This window comes from Eurypyga helias, unplaced genomic scaffold, assembly GCF_000690775.1.
Source record: "Eurypyga helias isolate BGI_N326 unplaced genomic scaffold, ASM69077v1 scaffold9578, whole genome shotgun sequence".
Taxonomy (NCBI): Eukaryota; Metazoa; Chordata; class Aves; order Eurypygiformes; family Eurypygidae; genus Eurypyga; species Eurypyga helias.
The window spans coordinates 17,110-35,603 of record NW_010268870.1 but is presented as its reverse complement, the minus strand read 5'-3'; the positions used below and the strand labels follow the sequence as shown (position 1 = coordinate 35,603).

Below are 18,494 nucleotides of genomic sequence, written 5' to 3'. Positions count from 1 at the left end.
TGCACATGAGGGGTATACGATGCACTTTGGGGCTGTGGGTGATTCCTGCTTTGTGATCCTAGGTTGCTAAGTTGCCTGTGTTTAGAGACTAAAGGAATCCTCGCTGTACTTGTCATGTAGCAATCTTGCCCAGCATTCAAAATATTTTTTCAGCTTGAAAAGATTCTTAGGGATTTCCCACTGAGGCTCAAAGTCAGTCATACATTTTATTTATTTTATTACAAGGCATGTAAGTAAAAACTTGCATATCTGAAAAAAAAAAGATATTAGAAAACAGTAATAAAATTAACATTATTCTTTTAAGAAACTTGGTAATAAATACATTTCCCCTCGACATTAAAATGGTTGTTATTTTGCACAACAATAAATACAGCATAGCTCTGGCATAGAGAAAGGCCAAGGCTGAATACAAGTCCATGTGGTTTCTTATAAAAGCTCAGGTGGTTTATAAAGGTTTGGCATCCTGCACTTGATGCACTTTGATACAACTTGCACTTTAATTTTACTATGGTTTTTAAACAGTCCCATAATATGAAAATATGAGAGGAAGGTTTGTTTGATTACAGGATTTTTCCTTTAAATATTTTCAAAGTAAGAGACACATAAACTGATTGAAAACCATCCTTGACATAAAAATTTAAAAAAACCCAACAAAACAAAACAAAAAACCCCAAACAAGTGTCTTGGTGGCTATTCTACAAAAATGCAGGTTTTGCAGCTGTGGGTGCTCAAGCCTGACTGGCCAAACTGGCAAAGGACCAATCTCCAGTCAGTTCCTCAATTCTTTACACAGTTTAAAAAAAAACAAAAAGAAAGAATAATAATGAGGAGATAAATAAAGAACGTAGTATTCACTTCCCAAGCCATGGTGGTTCGAGGTTCTTACACTATTATCCAAAGGTGAGAGGAGAAGGAACAGGTATATTCCAGAACGCTTCCCAGCAGAACTTTGGATCATTTCTGGTTTATACTTTTCTTTTAAAACTACAGACCAAAAGAAAAAAAAAAAAAAAGGAAGAGAGATATTTCCATGCATTGTGCTGTTCTTATGCCAGCACGCATCATCACAATCACAACCGTGAACCTAAGTCACTTTGATAGCCCAATCTAATATAGATTGATTGATTGTCCCACGACATAGTTAGGTAATGTCCACAAAATGCCACACACTCGGGCAGAGTCCAGCGTTCTTAAAGTACTGATAGGTCATGGCAAGACTTGGACTTCAGTTTGAAGGCCATGTTCTTGTTGTTCTTGGCAACTATTTTGCCCCAAAACCGCCTGGCTTTCTTGGGGATGCTCTCTCTCCGTTTCTGGTACGCTAGCCGCTTCTCGTTCTTTTCCTTGCTGTCCCTCCGGAGCCGGACTTGCCGCACGATGCCTTCAAAGAGCTCTTTTACGTTGTGCTGCACGGCTGCCGAGGTCTCGATGAACTTGCAGTCGAACACGACGGCGCAGGCTCGTCCCTCTGCAAAATCGCAAGGTGGATATGTCACGAGGCGCTATGAGCCAGAGGGAGGCAAAGCAGCCGCAGGCTGCCACATGCGGAGAGCCAGCCCCACCGGGGGAATTCCTCAAGCCTAATATAGGCACGGATAAGTCCTTAATCACCCGATGCTGCCTGCTAACCCGTGATTCATCTGCTCTGTGTCACACTCCCTTCCCAGCCAGGGGGGTGAATCCCCTTCTGGAAAAGCCTAGTCTCTGCCATCGGCTGTGCAGGGAGCTGGGTCTGACCAACTCAAAGGCTGAGAGGTCAGCGATGACTCAAAAACACCTGGTCATCTTACGTGCAGACTCTCAAGTCGCATGAAGGGGTGATGACAGCACCCTCCTTGCACACAGCACAGCTCTCGTCACCGTAGGCGGCAGAGCCCAGTCTCCTCCATGGGCCGTATAAACCAGGGTCTTGGGACAGTAGCAGATTCGGTGTGAACAGACAAATGCACACATGCCTTAAACAAAGGCAGAGCCGTGCCTATGGCTTTGGAGGTGTATCTGAAATCATAATTCTTAATTACGCAAACCGAAGCTGAACGTGACAGCTGCCTTCCACACGCAAGCCAATTTATTCTGTCCTCTGGAGTGCTGTGAACTCCTCGCCAGGATGACTAAAGTGACTTAAATGCACCTGACATCTTTCAAAAGGTTTGTCAAGTGGGGCAGAGAGGCATGAGAAGGTAAAGAGGCATCCCTGGGATCCTGACGAGCTACCTCAGTTCAAACGCTTCACTTGGGGCAACTGTGGCGGGAGCCAGAGGAACTGTGCACATACCCAGTGGAAAAAACACGTCTAACTCAACTGGAAAATAGAAGAGCTGAACAGTGGTAGAGAGAAGAAAAAGCCGAGCGGAGGAACCCATGTTTCTGATGGGCGGAGATGAGATCATCTATTACATTCCTGTGTGTTATGTTTTGTCACCTAAGCCTCAGGGAAGATTCTCCAAGAAGGGATATTACTGACTGCAGACACTGGGAGCCAGCAGCAGCTTTCCCAGCAGTCTGTCTATTCCTATTCATGGGATTAGGGTTCCCCAGGCTTTGGGAGAGTTGGTTATCCTTTTGTATGCACCACTGAGGTATCCCAAAGCATCCCAAAGCAAGGCAGCAAGATGATCTCCTCTGGAAGAGGACTGGTTCCATGAAGAGATAATCTTGGGCAGCAGGCCAAAGGAGGCTAAACTTGTTATTCATGAGCACATATTGGAAGCCCAAAGGGTTTCCAGGTACCAAAGATATCACATACGGCAGTGGTCTTACACTAGGAGCTGGAGGGGAAGAAATTCAATCTGCTTTTGTGATGGTACTTAACAAATTTAGGAAAGGGATTATCTGACATGTAACAGCATTACTAAGGGAGGCTTAAGGACTTGGCAGACCCCTCCCAGTCCTCTGCTGTTTTATTGCTCTGTTATTGCCCAGTCCTGGTCACAGCACACCCCCTCAGCCAGAGCTCTGCCTTTGTCCAAAAGCTACTAGATGACTCCTAATGTTCACGTCATTTTTGTCCTGATCGTTTTCTTTACCTGCCACCGAGACTTCACGGCACCTGACGAGGTCACTTTTGTTGCCAACCAAAATAATGGGGATGTCTTCTTTCTGGCGTGCCCTGCGGAGCTGTATTCTGAGTTCGGAGGCCTTCTCAAAGCTTGCCCGGTCTGTGATGGAGTACACAATCAGGTACGCATCTCCCACTTGCATGCAGTGGTCTCGAATCCATCCTCCCTCATGCTGTTCAAATGAAATGGTCAGACATTGTTATTCCCAGAGCAGATTTCACTTAGCAAGTATAACATTAGAGAATTCAAATACCTTCCGGCTGTAACTGTAATGGGTACGGTTTGAATCACAGTTATACTAAAAGTAATTCCAATGTGGTGATGATATGAATACTTCACCACGAAGGAGGGCAAAACTTGCCCCAAATAATTCATTGTGCTGTCTTTAGTCTGGAATGAACATGGTCTGGAAAATGGCTTGAATGTTTTGGTTTATCATTAAAAAAATAAAGAAGGCTTGCGCTTCTCAGGCTCACACAGCAGAGCTGTTAGGCGTGCTTGGTGTGGGGGTGGGGTTAATCCCATATTTTCCCTAATGTTGTAGCATGGGAAACGCCTACTTTCTTTCCTAAAAGATGCCTGCTTTTGATACTAGCTTTCATTCATATGCACTTTTCTTTTAGCATTTGACTAGAGCAATTTAAAGTACCTTATTAACCCACATGTCGAGCAGTATAATGGTTGCACTTTCCCCATCCACCATCAGGGTTCTTTCATACGTGTCTTCTGAAAAGAAAATCAGAAAGGTGGGTAATATATTATTTTGTGGCATCATGTACATTACAAAAAACAAATAGTTAAAAATACACCATTTGTTCACAGTTTAAGTTATTGAGCCAAATTTTATGCTGGCTCACATTCAGTTCTTTCCTCATTTCCATCAGCACTGAACCTGCCCTCTGTTCATTACTGGTTGTCTGACTTTCCATGATATATGAAGGAGGCCGAAAGATCAGGAAACAAAATGTTCATTATTTTGGCTGATATTCTCTTTATCTTATGTGGGAGAGAGAAAATAGAACCAGTGGAAGAAATAACCAAAGGCTGAACATTTGCCCCTTGGGAGCAGCAGAGTCCAGCGAGGCTGAGTAATGGAAAATATTTGCTTTCACTTTAGCAGGGACAGTTTACGGGTGAACAGCCACCGCTGCTGAGAGCAATACAGCTAAGAGCCAACCAAGCAATGAGGACAGGGCTTTGTGGGACAGGAGCTGTTGAGTTCTAGAGAGGCTGAGACTTCTGCTGTGTTCTAGTTCTCTCCCATTCCACAGTTTCCCACATTACCTTTGATGCCAAAAAGCAAAGGAATCAACAAACCACAAAAGCTCAGTTATTTTGCACTGAGGCCCCAAAAATTCATACCAAGATTATAAAACTGTGACAAAGTTCTGCTTAGATCTGGGGAGCTCCTAAGTTCGATCAAACCTTGCTGTGAAATCTCAGTCTAGCTTCTGCTTCAAATATTAATCTTCCTTCTTTCTCCCAGACATGAGGACGTTTGGATGAGCAATATGGGGTTTGGACCCATCTCTACTCTTGCACTGCTGATCAGTGGAAAATGCTGGGCTTTGGGCTTCTGAGCAAACCACCCCTCTCACTGCAGTGTTTGAGGGGTCTGTCCCAACCACACTTGCAGATAGGACTGTGTCTTAACCCTTGCCTTGTAAAACTTTTGCTGGGCATTAGTGGAGTGAATTTTCCCTAAATTGTAATCAGAGCCTTTCCTCGAAGTCAGGAATCTACACCCATGCAAAAGAATAAGACCAAAATATTACGCATTTAAAGTAAAATTTAAAAAGATGACAGGTTTGACGCAGCTTAAAATGGCAAGATGAAAAAGGCAAAGCAAATCAAGAGAGGCATTTTCCTTTGCAAGCCAAACATCATGACACGTGTGTTCATGAATTGGGTTAATCTTACAGTGAGCAGCAGAGACAACCCATAAAAGCAGCTCTATTCCCTCCGTGAGCTGGCTACCCTGAAACCATCCTCTCATCATAAAACTTGCAGTCTGCAAGCTAAAGGTTGGAGAAGAGTTTCTTCAACAGAGCAAGCACAGGAACGAGCTCCTTAGACATCAGAGGACAACATCCAGAGGACTGCTTCTCCTCTCTGTTATACATGGAGAGGTTACAAACGTACTCACTCTCCTCAAAAACATCATGCCCAAATGGTCATATTCAGCACTGATTTGCACCTTGGTCAATCCTAAGGAAATTCCATAGGATGTAAAACGCACTCAAAGTGAGCATTTAGTTTGTCTTATTCTTATTTCAGGGCTGACCCTAAAAAAGGAGAGATACAACAACAAGTTTTCCAATACCTCAGCAGAGCTGGCCTTGTAAACCTGTCACTGCTGCACTCCAAGCAGTATTGCTGGGAATGCGAATGAGAGAAGAAACCATACGGCTTTGCATGGAGGAGAAGAAAACCATCTGACAGGGGTGTGCAAAGCAATTCAGCTGCGTCTTCTGACTGCTTGTGCAAGGGTCCTACTCTAGTCCACTGGTGTAGCACTAGGAAACTTTTTATCAGGGATACTCCAGGCTGAGGAGCTGTTGGAGTTACAGGAAAAGTTAGTGGTAGAACCTGAAGACAAAGCACACTTGAATAACTGATTCAGAGTGACTGCACCATGGCGAGTTTGAAATCCCCCAAAGGCACAAAGATGTTTGCCCCCAGCCTGTAACAGCAAGCGAGGAGAGCGTGGATCTATCCCTCCTGATGCTGGGTTGTATGAAATCCTAGGAAAAACCTCTCCTAACTGGAGAGGTAAAGACATGAAGCACTGTCCTGCCTGTTTCCCTGAGGACTGGAAGAGAAGCCCAGAAAGTCTCTGTGCCAGCACTGGCACCATCACACCGAGGGAGGAAAGGCAGGAGAGGGGAGGGATATGGGAGAGACGAGGAGTCCTGTCGAGCAAAACCACCCAGAGACCTGCACATCCTGCGAAGGGGAAGCATCTGCCTCCTTACAGCCACAGCGGATCTCTGTTGCAGCACACCACTTCCAGACCGGCATCTCACACACAACAGAGCCCAGGGCTTGGTGCCATAGCTTCACCTTCTGCATGATCTGATTTTTGGGATTAACAACTACTTTGCAACCCTGAACAAAGCAGAGGATGGTAAGGGGGAAGCATCGAAAAAAACCTTCCAGCTTGGAGGGTTCCCCCTGTTTAGGCAACAGGAATTTTCCTGCACTCCTGCAGGACCTTTGGTTTTCCCGCAGGTGAAACTATGCTGTGCAAGTAACACGAAGTGAGGAGGAGATAGATTTCACCCAGACTCCATCCAGCCTACCCTGAGGTAATGTGTTTATACAGAGCAGCTGAGATGACTTCTAATAGCGAATATTTGGGAGGTGATTGAAGGACTCAGCAAGGGCTTTTTCTTTATATATGGTTTCTAAGCATTTCATTCTAGTAGAGAAGGACCTTCTGTTGTTTCTTCTCCCCAGAAAGCTGGAGTCAGCCCCATGGAGGCAGCAGGGACACAAATGTGGGACCAGCATGAGAGTTGAACCAGCCTCCTGTGTCACATCCTCACAGGCAGGAATAAGGCAGCTTCCAACAGGTAGTTTGAGATGAAATAGCATGTGAATCTGAATTGTTCTCTTTCAGAGACTTTCAATCATCTTTGGTGAGTATCTTACTCATCTTATTTTGCTTCTTTGCTTTCTTAAGAGAGATGCATGTGTTGAGTCAGTTTTGATGACCAGATCTAAATATTTGTTACCTCAATTTTTGATTAAACGGCCTCCCTGCTTTTCCATGCCACTTACTACTAACAGGGCTGATTGCAAGCAAGCACAAACACCCCAGGACAAACACAAACACCTACCTCCCAGCACTTCACAGTCGCTGTCGATGCTGTCGTGCACCCCTGCAAAGATGTTGGCTAGCGAGGACTTGCCTACGCCGTGCTCCCCAATCAGCACCACCCGGTAGCAATTGCTGCCGGACTCAGAGGAGATGACGGAGTCAGACGACTCTGAGGACCAGCTCCTTCTGTAGTATTCATCAGGACTGATGGTGTATCGCTTCTGCGGGTTGTACTCGTTGGAGTCTTTCTGGACCAGCAGATTCTTTCCATCAGCAGGGATGCTCCACCGCTGCTGCTGCTGCTGCAGGCTGCTGTTGTGGGTGCGACGCATGGTAACGTTGTTGAGGGTCATTTTTTACTCCTAGTGAGAAACAGGGAAATCACGAGCGTTACACACACAACATTTAGAAATGCATGAACACCCTCTTACTAACTTCAAGGCTGCACGTCCTGCTCTTCTATAGGAGTCTAGTATACAACAAAAGCAAAAAGAGGCTTTCTGCACTCTTTCGTAGTTGCTGGTGCACAAAGAAATATTTCTAGTTAATGAGAAATACTTCTAGTTTTTTCTGTGGCCGGGTAAACAAAAAATTACTCTGCTTCAGTGACTTTTGGGCTGGTAAGAGGGAGGACACAGCTGCTTTTCTGAGGAGGTATAGATTCTAGCCCCTTCAGGAAGTAGTGCTGAGAGGAGAAGCTCAGAAACATACAGACATTAAATTAGCAACTTCATCTACTGCACAAGCAGCTAGATAGGTTTGCTCTTCCTATCTAAGCATGGCTCTTAATCACATTTTACTCAGCCAACTCCTTTTGCCTTGCTTGGAGGCAGAGGACAGTGATGTCATTCTCACGGGCCAACAGCTACCAATTTAGGAAAGTTACTTTGATGCATTCCAGTGCCCAATGTGACAGTTATTTAGACATTTTGTTTTTCGCCATATAACTGAAGTTTCTCAGCTTTCTTCTTCATATTAACAAATAGGATAACTGTCCATAAAATGTACCCGACTGCCTTCAAGCCTCAATAATAAGTGACGAGTGAAAAAAAGTACAGCAACGCAACAAGAAGCCACGTACGAGTCACTGATCCTCTTCTCACAAAACTGCGTTAAACTTTTTGGAATAAACCCACAGCAGGGCACAGCATATACGCACACTCGATCTGAACTTGCTCCCACCTACGCAATACATCCTCTGTGAGGTGCGGTACTTAGTGATAAAACGAGATCGTTTGCATAGTCCCAGCCACAGTGACTTTGTCAGCAAGGAATACGTCTAAACTAGAAATCACGCACCAAGCACAGGCTGCTTCACAAACAAAATTAAATATTTACTAGGGTTGAATATTAAAATACTGTTTTTCCTTGCAGTTTCCCCATTGGAAAGACCAGAAGCCAGCTCCAACTCAAACAACAGAGCCTAACTCACAACCTGTCACAAACAGTCACTCACTCAACGCTCCCAAACATGAACACTTCATGACTTCACCCCTAACAAATCACCATCCTTCATTAAACAAAGCCAAACGACTCCCTGTCACACACCGCGTCCCAGGTTCAAGCCGTTTGTGATACCCCACACCGCATTTAGCTGTCTGGGTGTCTCGCACCGAGTGTAAAAGGCTGTGTCCGAACCAACGCTGCCTTACTTCTGCCAGGCTCCTCCAGGCAGCCGGGTCCTTCGCTCGCGCTGCCCTTCTCCCACGGTGGGCTGTGGTACTCTGAGCTGCTCAGCCGGAGTAAATCCTCTCCTGCTTTGGGGCTGCCCCTTTAATTCTTTCTCTGCAAACCTGGTTTATATTAAGCCCATCTGATCAGAGACAGGGCTTTTCCGTGACGTGGTTGGCCTTTCCGTACAGCAGCCAGCCCCCAGCTGGGAGGAAGCAGACATGCAGAAGAGCAAAACTTGCAAACAATCCCCAAAGACTTACTCAAAATCATATGATTGCCTTAATATTGCCAGTAAAACAAACACATTTGGTTCTTGCAGGATGAAAACAGGAAAGTGGAAAGAAACAAAATAATACACGTGGTTTTGCCTCACTCAGTTTTTCATTCAAACATTATCAAAATTAATGAACTTTAAAAAATCACATAAGTTTCATTAAAGCATAAAATGCTGTAAATGTATTATGTTCTCTGCCTGCAAAATACACTTAACCCTGGCTGGACAGAACGTTTTTTGGAATAAAATATCACATTGTTATTTTGGGATTATCCTCAGATAGGAATATTATTCTGGTTTGGGTTTTTGGGGGGTTTTTGTTGGGTTTTTTTTAATTAAAATCTTATCTATACGATCCTATTTTTCTCTGTCAGCCTCCAAGTTGACTGCACCCAGTTTCCTGAACTGCATAATCAGCTCTCACTTCTGCTGCAACCCTTTACTAAGAGGGGCTTGAAAATAAAACCATCCGACTCCACGTTCAGTGTTACTTCAGCTGGATGCTGGCAAGGATGCGGCAGAACTCACAAAGTCTGCACAAAGCCGGAGTAGCACAGTGCTGATTCTGTCCGCAGTTCTTTAGGAAAGATGAATATATAGTGTACACACCACAAATCCAGGGTCTGCTCCTTAAATTTTTAGAATCTTACAGCTCATTGGCAGAAGATACTTCACCAGAAGGAAAAAAAAACCCAAAGATGTAATGTCTGCTGCCACGTGACACTTCCAACAACACATGCAAAATACTTCTTGAATAACAAATGACGAGTGATAAACTTTCACAGAACTACTCAGTAAAGATACCACAACTTACATAAAAGCATATGGAAATTCTATAGCCAGCTCTTAATTATCCAGATACCACATTAACTATGATGAGCTCAAAACTAGGCTCCTACACTTTCCCTTCATATTTACAATTTCCTAATTACTCTGTTAGCCCCTGAAACCAACAGGTGACTAATTCTTATCCTGCACATCTGAAATCTGAACATGGCTGCTGGGCAGGGGCAATAATATATTATTTCATGAGCCCGTTCCACTCAGTTACAGCCCAGCAAGCCTTTAACTGACAATGTACCTCTATTAAAGGGAGCAGTGAGAGGCAGAAAAGAGTATCTATTGCTGTGATTGCAGCCTAGCATTTATTTCACGTTTCTCCACTGTAAAATTGATTGGTTTTCTCCTGAAAAAAGCAGATCTTTACAAAATACTTCAAATAAAATCTGCTTGGGTTTTTTTCCCCTTACAGTTTTATTGCATTCCTGTGTCTTTTGCGAGGATTTTCAGGGCCCTCCTGAGCCCATTCTCGAGCTCAGTGAGCCAAGAGTATTTCCCAAAGTAATATTTACTCATCAGCGTGCATGGAAATTATTCAGATCTACCAGGGGGATATTTGGACAAAATATGTCCTGATTTTCCTCTACCTGTGTTTCACTGCTTGGCGGCAGCTGAACTGGCTCCACGTCCTGCATCTCCACCTCACCTGTCCTTTACACAGCAGGCTCCAAGTCTCTGCTGCTGTGTGATAATCCCAAAGAGCACCGAGTGCCACATCCCTCTGCGCAGGATCTACAGACCGGCTGCACAAAACGCAACGACGTCTCTGTTGGGGAAGGTTTATGGGGTGGCCAGTGGTTTGCAATAAGACTTGCTGTTGGCATGCTCAACTGAAGTTGCTCATTTTTTGGAAACATGCTGGAAATTGTGAAGGTGAGTGGGAAGCTGGAGCACTGTGCTCTGTGCCTCGGGTTCACTTAGCACTCTTCAAGACATCTGTAATTTGTCTCCACAAGTGAAAAAACCAAAACCTGTCCACTGCAGGACTGGAGAGATTTATGGCCAGCTTGCTCTCAGCAGAACTTCAGGTTCTAACGTCTCACCCAAATGTTTAACGTATATCATAGTAGAAAGCGCAGACAGCAGAAATAAACCAAAGTCAGAAAACTCTTTGTGCTTAGTTGTGGTTAGTGTTAGATCAGGAATCGTTAGACATCATCCTCCATATCTTCTGCATACAATTCAAGGCAGACAAAGAAAGCACGGCTCTAGAGTGACCACACAATACATCTCTTCTATAAAGTCATCCGTAAGGATTGACCCAACCATGGCATGAAGCGCTTTCACTTGGGAAACTTGCACATGTGTTTTGCTTTGTATTGCCTCTTCCGAGCCAATTCTCATTTTCCAACTGGACACTTAACTCTCCAGATCCCATTCTGTACTACTCTCTGCCTCCATGTGATGAAGAGCTCTTGTTCCTTAAGGAATGCCATCAGCACTCATGAATTTCAAACACAACTGTGGGGAAAACTTCTCCTTACTTTTTTTAAGGTTGGGGAGAGGTGCAGGATTTTCAGCCTCCTGGCACTTATTTACAAGGGAAAACAACAGGTTGATTTATGAAACATATGAACTGAGCTCTTCTCAGCAGGGCTGACTACAGGCTTGGATTTCCAAATACAAGCCCGTAGACCGACTGATGCTGATGCCATCCTGGACTGCTCAGCCCTCTCGCATTCTGTACTGGTCAACACTTCTGCAACTCACTCTGCCTGAGACACAGGCACAAGAAGAGACAAACCACAAGGCCAGGTGCTGTCGTAAAGCACTCGAGTGCTTGGATGTTACCGCCTGGTGCAATATTAAAACTCAGAGCGATTGCTTTTCTCCCGTCTTATCCATTCTCTGCTTCAATAATCATGTCTTAAAGGAATGCTCCCTGAAGCCAGGATGAAGTAAACATTGCAGAGTAACAGCTCTGCAATCCTTCTCCAGCCAGTTACAATTAGAGCAGGTGATGCTCAGAGCAATTAGGCAGAAATTTTCCATTGGATATAAAACAGCAGTGCTTTTTACTTGACACCTAATTAGCCATTTTGTATTTATGTATATGAAGGCAAAAGTAGTTCCTCAAATCACCTTCTGGCATAAGGGTCATGCGTAGAGAGGACTTGAATCAACTGGGAGCGGGGGGAATACAAGGGGGGGTGGGAAAAAAAGGCAAAAAAAGCAGGGGGGAAAAGATTATTTTAATAGGAATTGAATACAGACTGTCTGAAAGTGCCCATTCTCCCTGTGCATTTACCAGGAGAGTACATCTTCATTTTTCCCCTCAGCAGACCTGACTTAGTAACTGCGTTCCCAGCAGCCAGCTGTCTGCGAAGACTATGAATGAAGCCCACCACCTTCCTTCCCTCCACACCATGGCGACATTCCACATTCTGCTCCACTGCTCACATCCGTCAGTGTTTGCCCTTGGCAGTTCTCAGCCCCACCAACAGCGTAAGCTATGGACAGAAATGGGTCTGGGCATGATGCCGGGCCGGATGGTGCCGGACACATGGGGAGTACCCGCAGTTACTGTGCACCCCAGCGGAGCTGCTCCGGTCTCACCACCCATTCCTGCAGCACAGCGGGTCACAGGCAGCTCGGTGAGCCACTGCAGAACAAAAGGCAAAAATATATAAACGATGAAGGCCAATTAGGCCCATAGCAATTAATGTATTTACACCAACTCATGGCCACAGCTTTGCCATTGCCTTTCCTGCTTCACATCCAGTGACCGGGTAAGAAGTTTCGCGCTGAAAAACATAACAGGGATAAAATAGTCTGAAACTGGGAGGTATGAGGTAGGGAAATGAGGACCACGGGCCTCAGGAGAATTACTGAGGTTCTTAAGTGGGGGGCAGGGCAGAGGAAGACACTCAGATATTAAGAAATAATAAGACTTGGATTTGGATTTGTTTTAATAGAAGCAAAGTCATGAGCAGCTGAAAGTGCCCCTCTACCTAAAAAAAAAAAGGCCACTGCTCCACTCAGAGGAGCAGATTTGGTAGACTGTCCCCAGCAATTGCTTTCAGAGGATACTGAATTTGTTCCAACATCTTCAGCCTGGAGAAGAGGAGGCTCCGAGGAGACCTCATTGCAGCTTTCCAGTATCTGAAGGGGGCCTACAAGGGTGCTGGGAGAGGACTTTTTACAAGGGCCTGTAGTGATAGGACAAGGGGCAATGGGTATAAATTGAAATCAGGGAGGTTTAGATTAGATATCAGGAAGAAATTCTTCACAAAGAGGGTGGTGAGGCACTGGAACAGGTTGCCCAGAGATGTTGTGGATGCCCCATCCCTGGATGTCTTCAAGGCCAGGCTGGATGCGGCTTTGAGCAACCTGGTCTAGTGCAAAGTGGCCCTGCCTGTGGCAGGGGGGTTGGAACTAGATGATCTTTAAGGTCCCTTCCAACCCTAACTATTCTATGATTCTACGATTTCTTCCACAGCACAGCAGCATTTTTACAATTCTATAACTGAGCACTAAAAGCAGAACATGATCCTGTGGTGACAGCACAAGGATAAGGGAAGAAGCACTGGTCTGCACTCCTGGTGCACAAGATCGCAGAAAAAGACAGCATTAGAGCTCTCAGGGAGGGTATTGCCTTTAATCAGGTACTTCATTAGCGAACCCCTCATTAGTCTATTATTCGCAGGTAGTCTGGATTCTGATGTACCAAAAGGAAGGCGCTCCATATCTATGCACTGCAGAGCCTTGATGACCATAATGGGTGTCCAAAAGGTATTTTCCCCATTAACACATTAAGCCAGCACAGTTGAATGCTCGGCAGAGAGAGAGAAATGAGCAGCCAGAGGAAGTAATGCAATACAGTTCATAACACAAGTTACTTTTTAGTTTAGTTCACTGAAGCGAAAAGCAGTTAAAACAGCCATCAGCTGCAGAAAAAAAGGAACAATGATAAAGAGTCAATGGCAAAACCAGATTATTTCAGTAAGAGTTACTTAGAAAAAGCACTGCCCATTTCCTACCCTTGCACTGAATGACGTTAACGAATTCTGCCGATAATTGTCCAGGGAAAAGGATTAAGTCGTGTATGACATAAATAAATGTGTTTTTCAAATGGAATCAATGCAAATTAAAAAAAAAAAATCAGAATATACTAATAATAGTAGGATGTGAGCTAGCCATAAAAGTTCTTTGAATACTGAGCTAAAAAAGTCCTTCAGACAAATGGCACCAGCACAGACCATTGGGATCTTTGGCGCTGAGAACTTTGTAGTATGTTGCAGTCCTCGGCGCAATCAGGTTCGGGAGCCACAGTCTCCTTTGCAGCCGCAAGATTCACAGACTTCGATAACTCGATTTTATAGCACAAAGTCATGGTGGTAATTTAATGATAGGCAACTTCTGCATCAGCAAAGCCAGGCTTAGAAACTTCGGCAGGATAATCTGGGCCTCCGATCTTCAGAACAGTTGAAAGGAGACATAGAAAAAGGTCTTTTGCTCTGAACACAATTTCTTCTTCACGGTGGTACTCAAGACTCTTACACCAAATGCAACCAACAATAACTATCAATACTCAAGGGGGCTGGGTTATACTGTTTCAACTCACACAAAAAACACAGAGAAATTCTTCAAAATCTTGTGAATTAAAGCAAATTTACTTCAAAAATATTCCATATGGTGGCTGGAGCTTGACTTTCAGGTCCTGATGGCATCTATCTACATGACAAGCCTGCCTGGGGTGGGAACGGAGCACTGCTGAGCTCTCCGACCCATCCTGGCTTGCAAAACTCCCCTGGTTTCACATCACTAAGGAGTGTCTTGGGTTCGCTGTCTGGGTGGAGGAATCCCATTGCTGGGGCAGGGGCTGACATGGGGTCTTGGGCAGGGGTGGTGGAGCCCTAGAGGGGCAGGCTGTTATTGCCCACGGTGTCCCGGCACCCACTTGGAACACTCCCTGAGGAAAGGTGGTGGAACATGGTTGAGGTTTGGCCAAGGCAGAGCTGAGTTCAGCCGGGCCGGCTTCAGTCGAAGCCATGGCAGGGCTGATAGTCACGTCCTCACCAGGAGAAAGGTGACGTGTAAAATCCCCCGGTACATGATGGTGGCTAAACCAGCTATGCTATTCTTCCAGAACAAGATCAGGCTACAGCTGGAGTATGGCAACAGGGCATCTCATCCTTCCCCAGCTCTCTCTTTACTGCGCAGCAACAAAACCACAGCTAAATATGGTCTGGCTGGGGGAGCCAACGGGTCTCATCTTTCCCCATTTACAGTACCTTCTATCTGGTGCCCCGGTTCAGCCCTTGGCTGCCGGCTCGCCACACCAGCACCTAGTAAAGCGATGCTTCATGCGATTGCTCCGTGATTCACTGCCTTGTTTGGATTTTCTGGCTCCGGGGCTTGTGTTTATCAGCAAAAGACACGCGCTCTCCAGCGTCAGGCTGTAAGCGGATTGGAGCCATACAAAATGCCTTTGAGCGAGATACTCTACACGCTCAGGCATAATTAATGTCTATTTAATTGAACAAAGGCACCTACTTTATTTACACGGCTTTACTCCCATATCTTTCAGTGTGCACTTTCCGCTTTTCCAAAGTGGAAGATGTGAAAACGAACATATAAGTGAAAATATATATTTTTTAATTTTCTCTTTGAAAATCTAATTAGTCATCTCTGTTGTGCTGTGTTCATGACAGGACAACGGAGCACCAGGCCCTGCAGGAGGGATTCCCTTCACCCCATTTAAACAACTTGCCTTGGTTCCCAAAGGGAACCAGATGGGCTTAACCAGGCAGCTCCAAAGTGATCATCTAGCATGGGTTGCACGAATGGTGCCTGGAAATGCCCCTCTCCCCACCGACAACAGAGGGACCTCAGGGAGATGAGTCTCTCTGCAGTAACGCTAGCTTTAAACTGCCCTGTCTGAAAGATAGGCTGGCAGTGGAATGAAGTGAAATGCAGCAGCCCCTAAGAGCTTCAAGGCTAATTTTTACCAGTGCCTTTTCAGGCGGGCAATAAGTAAGACAAAGTTTAAGATGGAATCATTACATCATTACGCTGAATGAAACTATCCTGCTGCAGTACCGGAGAGGCACAAATGCACAAGCAACCGCAGAAACCAGTACATGTGCCATGGTCGACGTGGATGGCAACAAGGGTCTTCTCCCAGTAGCCGCTGGGGAGGAATTGCTTCTGTTGGTTTTCACACTGACCGAGCACCAATTGCTGTTTATTCACAGCCTCTGACATACGGCAGCAGGGCTTCTGATGGCTGTTTTCTGCCCAGCTTCTGCAAGCCAGTGCGTGTATCACTATGCATCAGCACAGATACGTCCTGCTCCAGCCAGCCACCCTCCTGAAAAAGGGAAGATCACAGCCAGCACGTTTTATCGGGAACATAATAAAATACCAGCAGTTACAGTGCTGTCACTTTCCACCGTGTTTCACAAAGCTGGTTCCTTGGCCACGAAAGCTCTCACCTTCCTGTGGGAGCCAGAAAGGGGTGGCACAGCTACGGCAGGCTCTTCTCAAACCCTCTATCAGGGACACGCACGCCCACACGTATATGTCCGTGCTCAAGCTGCTGGGTGGCCTCCTACAACGACCATTTGTTTGTCTTTCACTTCCTCTCTATTGTTTTCATAAAATGTATTCATTTTCAAAGCAGGTAGTAAACACAGGAGTTGGGCATAATTAAGAAGCCACCCTTAATAACTAAAATCAACCATTTTGATGATTATTAGCACCTTTAATGCTTCCACCGCATCGTCCTCCAGCGCAAACCATGTATCTGCAAAATGTACAACTTTGTGATAATGCCTAATACAACACCATCCTTTTCAGAAGCAGTGAACCACAAGGCCTGTCACACACATTTTTTCTTCTTCATGGTCATTAACACATTCTTTAATGCTTTCTGAGCATTTTCTACACTGAAAACTTCTAAAGTTATTAAGGGGGAAACTGTCCTCATGAAGCTGACACTGAGCGTTTTACTGATTCAAAGATGTGGGTGGCTGGAAAAGGGAATGTCCATCAGTTGCTCGAGCATATTTTTGAGGTGAGCTGCTCCAAAGCTGGGTAAGTGATACGTGTTGTTCCTGTGAAGCACAAAACTAGAGCAACTGGTAGGAAAAAGCTTTGACTTCTTCAGCCTGTGGAAGTAGCTACAATCCTGGTTTTCATAAATCCTCTGTGTTGCTGGAAGTTGAATCAATGGCCAGGCTAGCAGATTTAGAAGCTAAAAGTCACAAGCCCAAGGAATGAAATTCTAGTGTGACTGATCAACTAGATCGGTTTTCGATGCTTTACAAATCTCAGATCTGTGTAGCTCACAATTCGGCGAGCGAGCAAGCCGGCCACACAGCCACGCTCCCCCTCCCGTTGCACTGCATGCTCTCTGCAACCACGGTCTGATGGATTTTAAATAATTCTGTCACATGGTAAAGACCCAATGTACCACAAACATGTACTGAGATGATAAAACATATCACAGTGAACAAAGAGAGACACAAGGGGGAACAATATGGACACGTCCCATTGCAAAAGGCAGAGAAAATATTTTGATCTCCTAGTTACAAGCTCACTCCTGTTTGACTTCTGACCTGAGACTATGCTTTCAGCGGTTACATCACGGCTGCTGGGCACTACCCAATGTACCACAAACATGTACTGAGATGATAAAACATATCACAGTGAACAAAGAGAGACACAAGGGGGAACAATATGGACACGTCCCATTGCAAAAGGCAGAGAAAATATTTTGATCTCCTAGTTACAAGCTCACTCCTGTTTGACTTCTGACCTGAGACTATGCTTTCAGCGGTTACATCACGGCTGCTGGGCACTACAACACTGATTTTCCCTCACTAGCAGGGTATTTGCAAAGGCAGTGTTGTCTCAGTGAGAGAGTGGAGGGAAATGGGCTCCTTCAGAAGGGTCGGCAGAGCAGCTAAGGTAGGCTTTGGCGCCGAATCGCCTCCCGCACTCTCCCTCACTCACAACTTAAGGAAAAGATGAAGCTAAAATGAGCAGCACCCTTCGGAGACAAAATGTTCTTTCATTAGAGGATCACATGGAAAAACTCTCTCTGACAGCTTACCTGAGCATCTTCAAATATCTGCTCTTCTGAAATGCCTCCTTCTCCTCTCACACTGGTATGTGTCAGAAGTCACCCTTAAAATTAGTCAAAATCAAGCATAATTGAGATTTTAAAACATGTCCAGATTACATAAAGGGACAACAGAAGTGGAAGTCCACATGTTCCACAGAGGATGAACACCTCGTGCCCCATATACCTGCACATTTCTGGTTCCATACCACATGCCTTGACACTTTCCACGTTTCACACATAGGATAGACCATATCTACTGCCTTCGTGACCCCAGATTCTCCCTGCTGTCTGCCCTCACATTGCATGAGGCTTTCAACAGCACCTTTGGTTTACTTTCTGATTAACCACATGGTTAATATTGTCCTTATACATTGCATATAATTTGTTAACTTGTTAACCTCTTTTAAATAAGAAGTGAGGAGAGGAGGAGAGGTGGGAGATAGAAAGACAAACTAAAATGTATGTCCTACTCTCAGAATAGCCTTCTTGAGATTGTGCAGGTTCTAGCACTGTCCCTTATATGAAGTTGTTACATCATTTGTGGAGTGTCACTCACGGGTTTTTTTATATTGCCAGGATCCCAGAAGGAAGTTGCTAGACTCCCAGCTCCCAGCATCCCATATTGCTTACAGTAATGTGACTATATTAAGGACCCAAGCCTACTCAGCCCAAAACATCTAGGAGAGATCTAAGAGCTCCACCACTTTGGCTTTCCAAAGCATTCCTCAACCATCAGTTCTCATCATAGAATTT

General features: G+C 45.0%; 1 protein-coding gene across 1 annotated transcript; it reads right to left on the bottom strand.

Moving 5' to 3' along the window:
- Positions 1–844: 844 nt before the first annotated feature.
- Positions 845–7,258, bottom strand: GEM (GTP binding protein overexpressed in skeletal muscle). The gene is made up of 4 exons (XM_010157894.1): positions 6,902–7,258; positions 3,709–3,785; positions 3,027–3,231; positions 845–1,468 (listed from the first exon to the last, which is right to left on the bottom strand). Exons 1-4 carry the CDS (start codon positions 7,233–7,235, stop codon positions 1,191–1,193), a joined length of 894 nt encoding a protein of 297 aa, XP_010156196.1. The 5' UTR covers positions 7,236–7,258; the 3' UTR covers positions 845–1,190.
- Between the last annotated feature and the right edge of the window lie 11,236 nt (positions 7,259–18,494).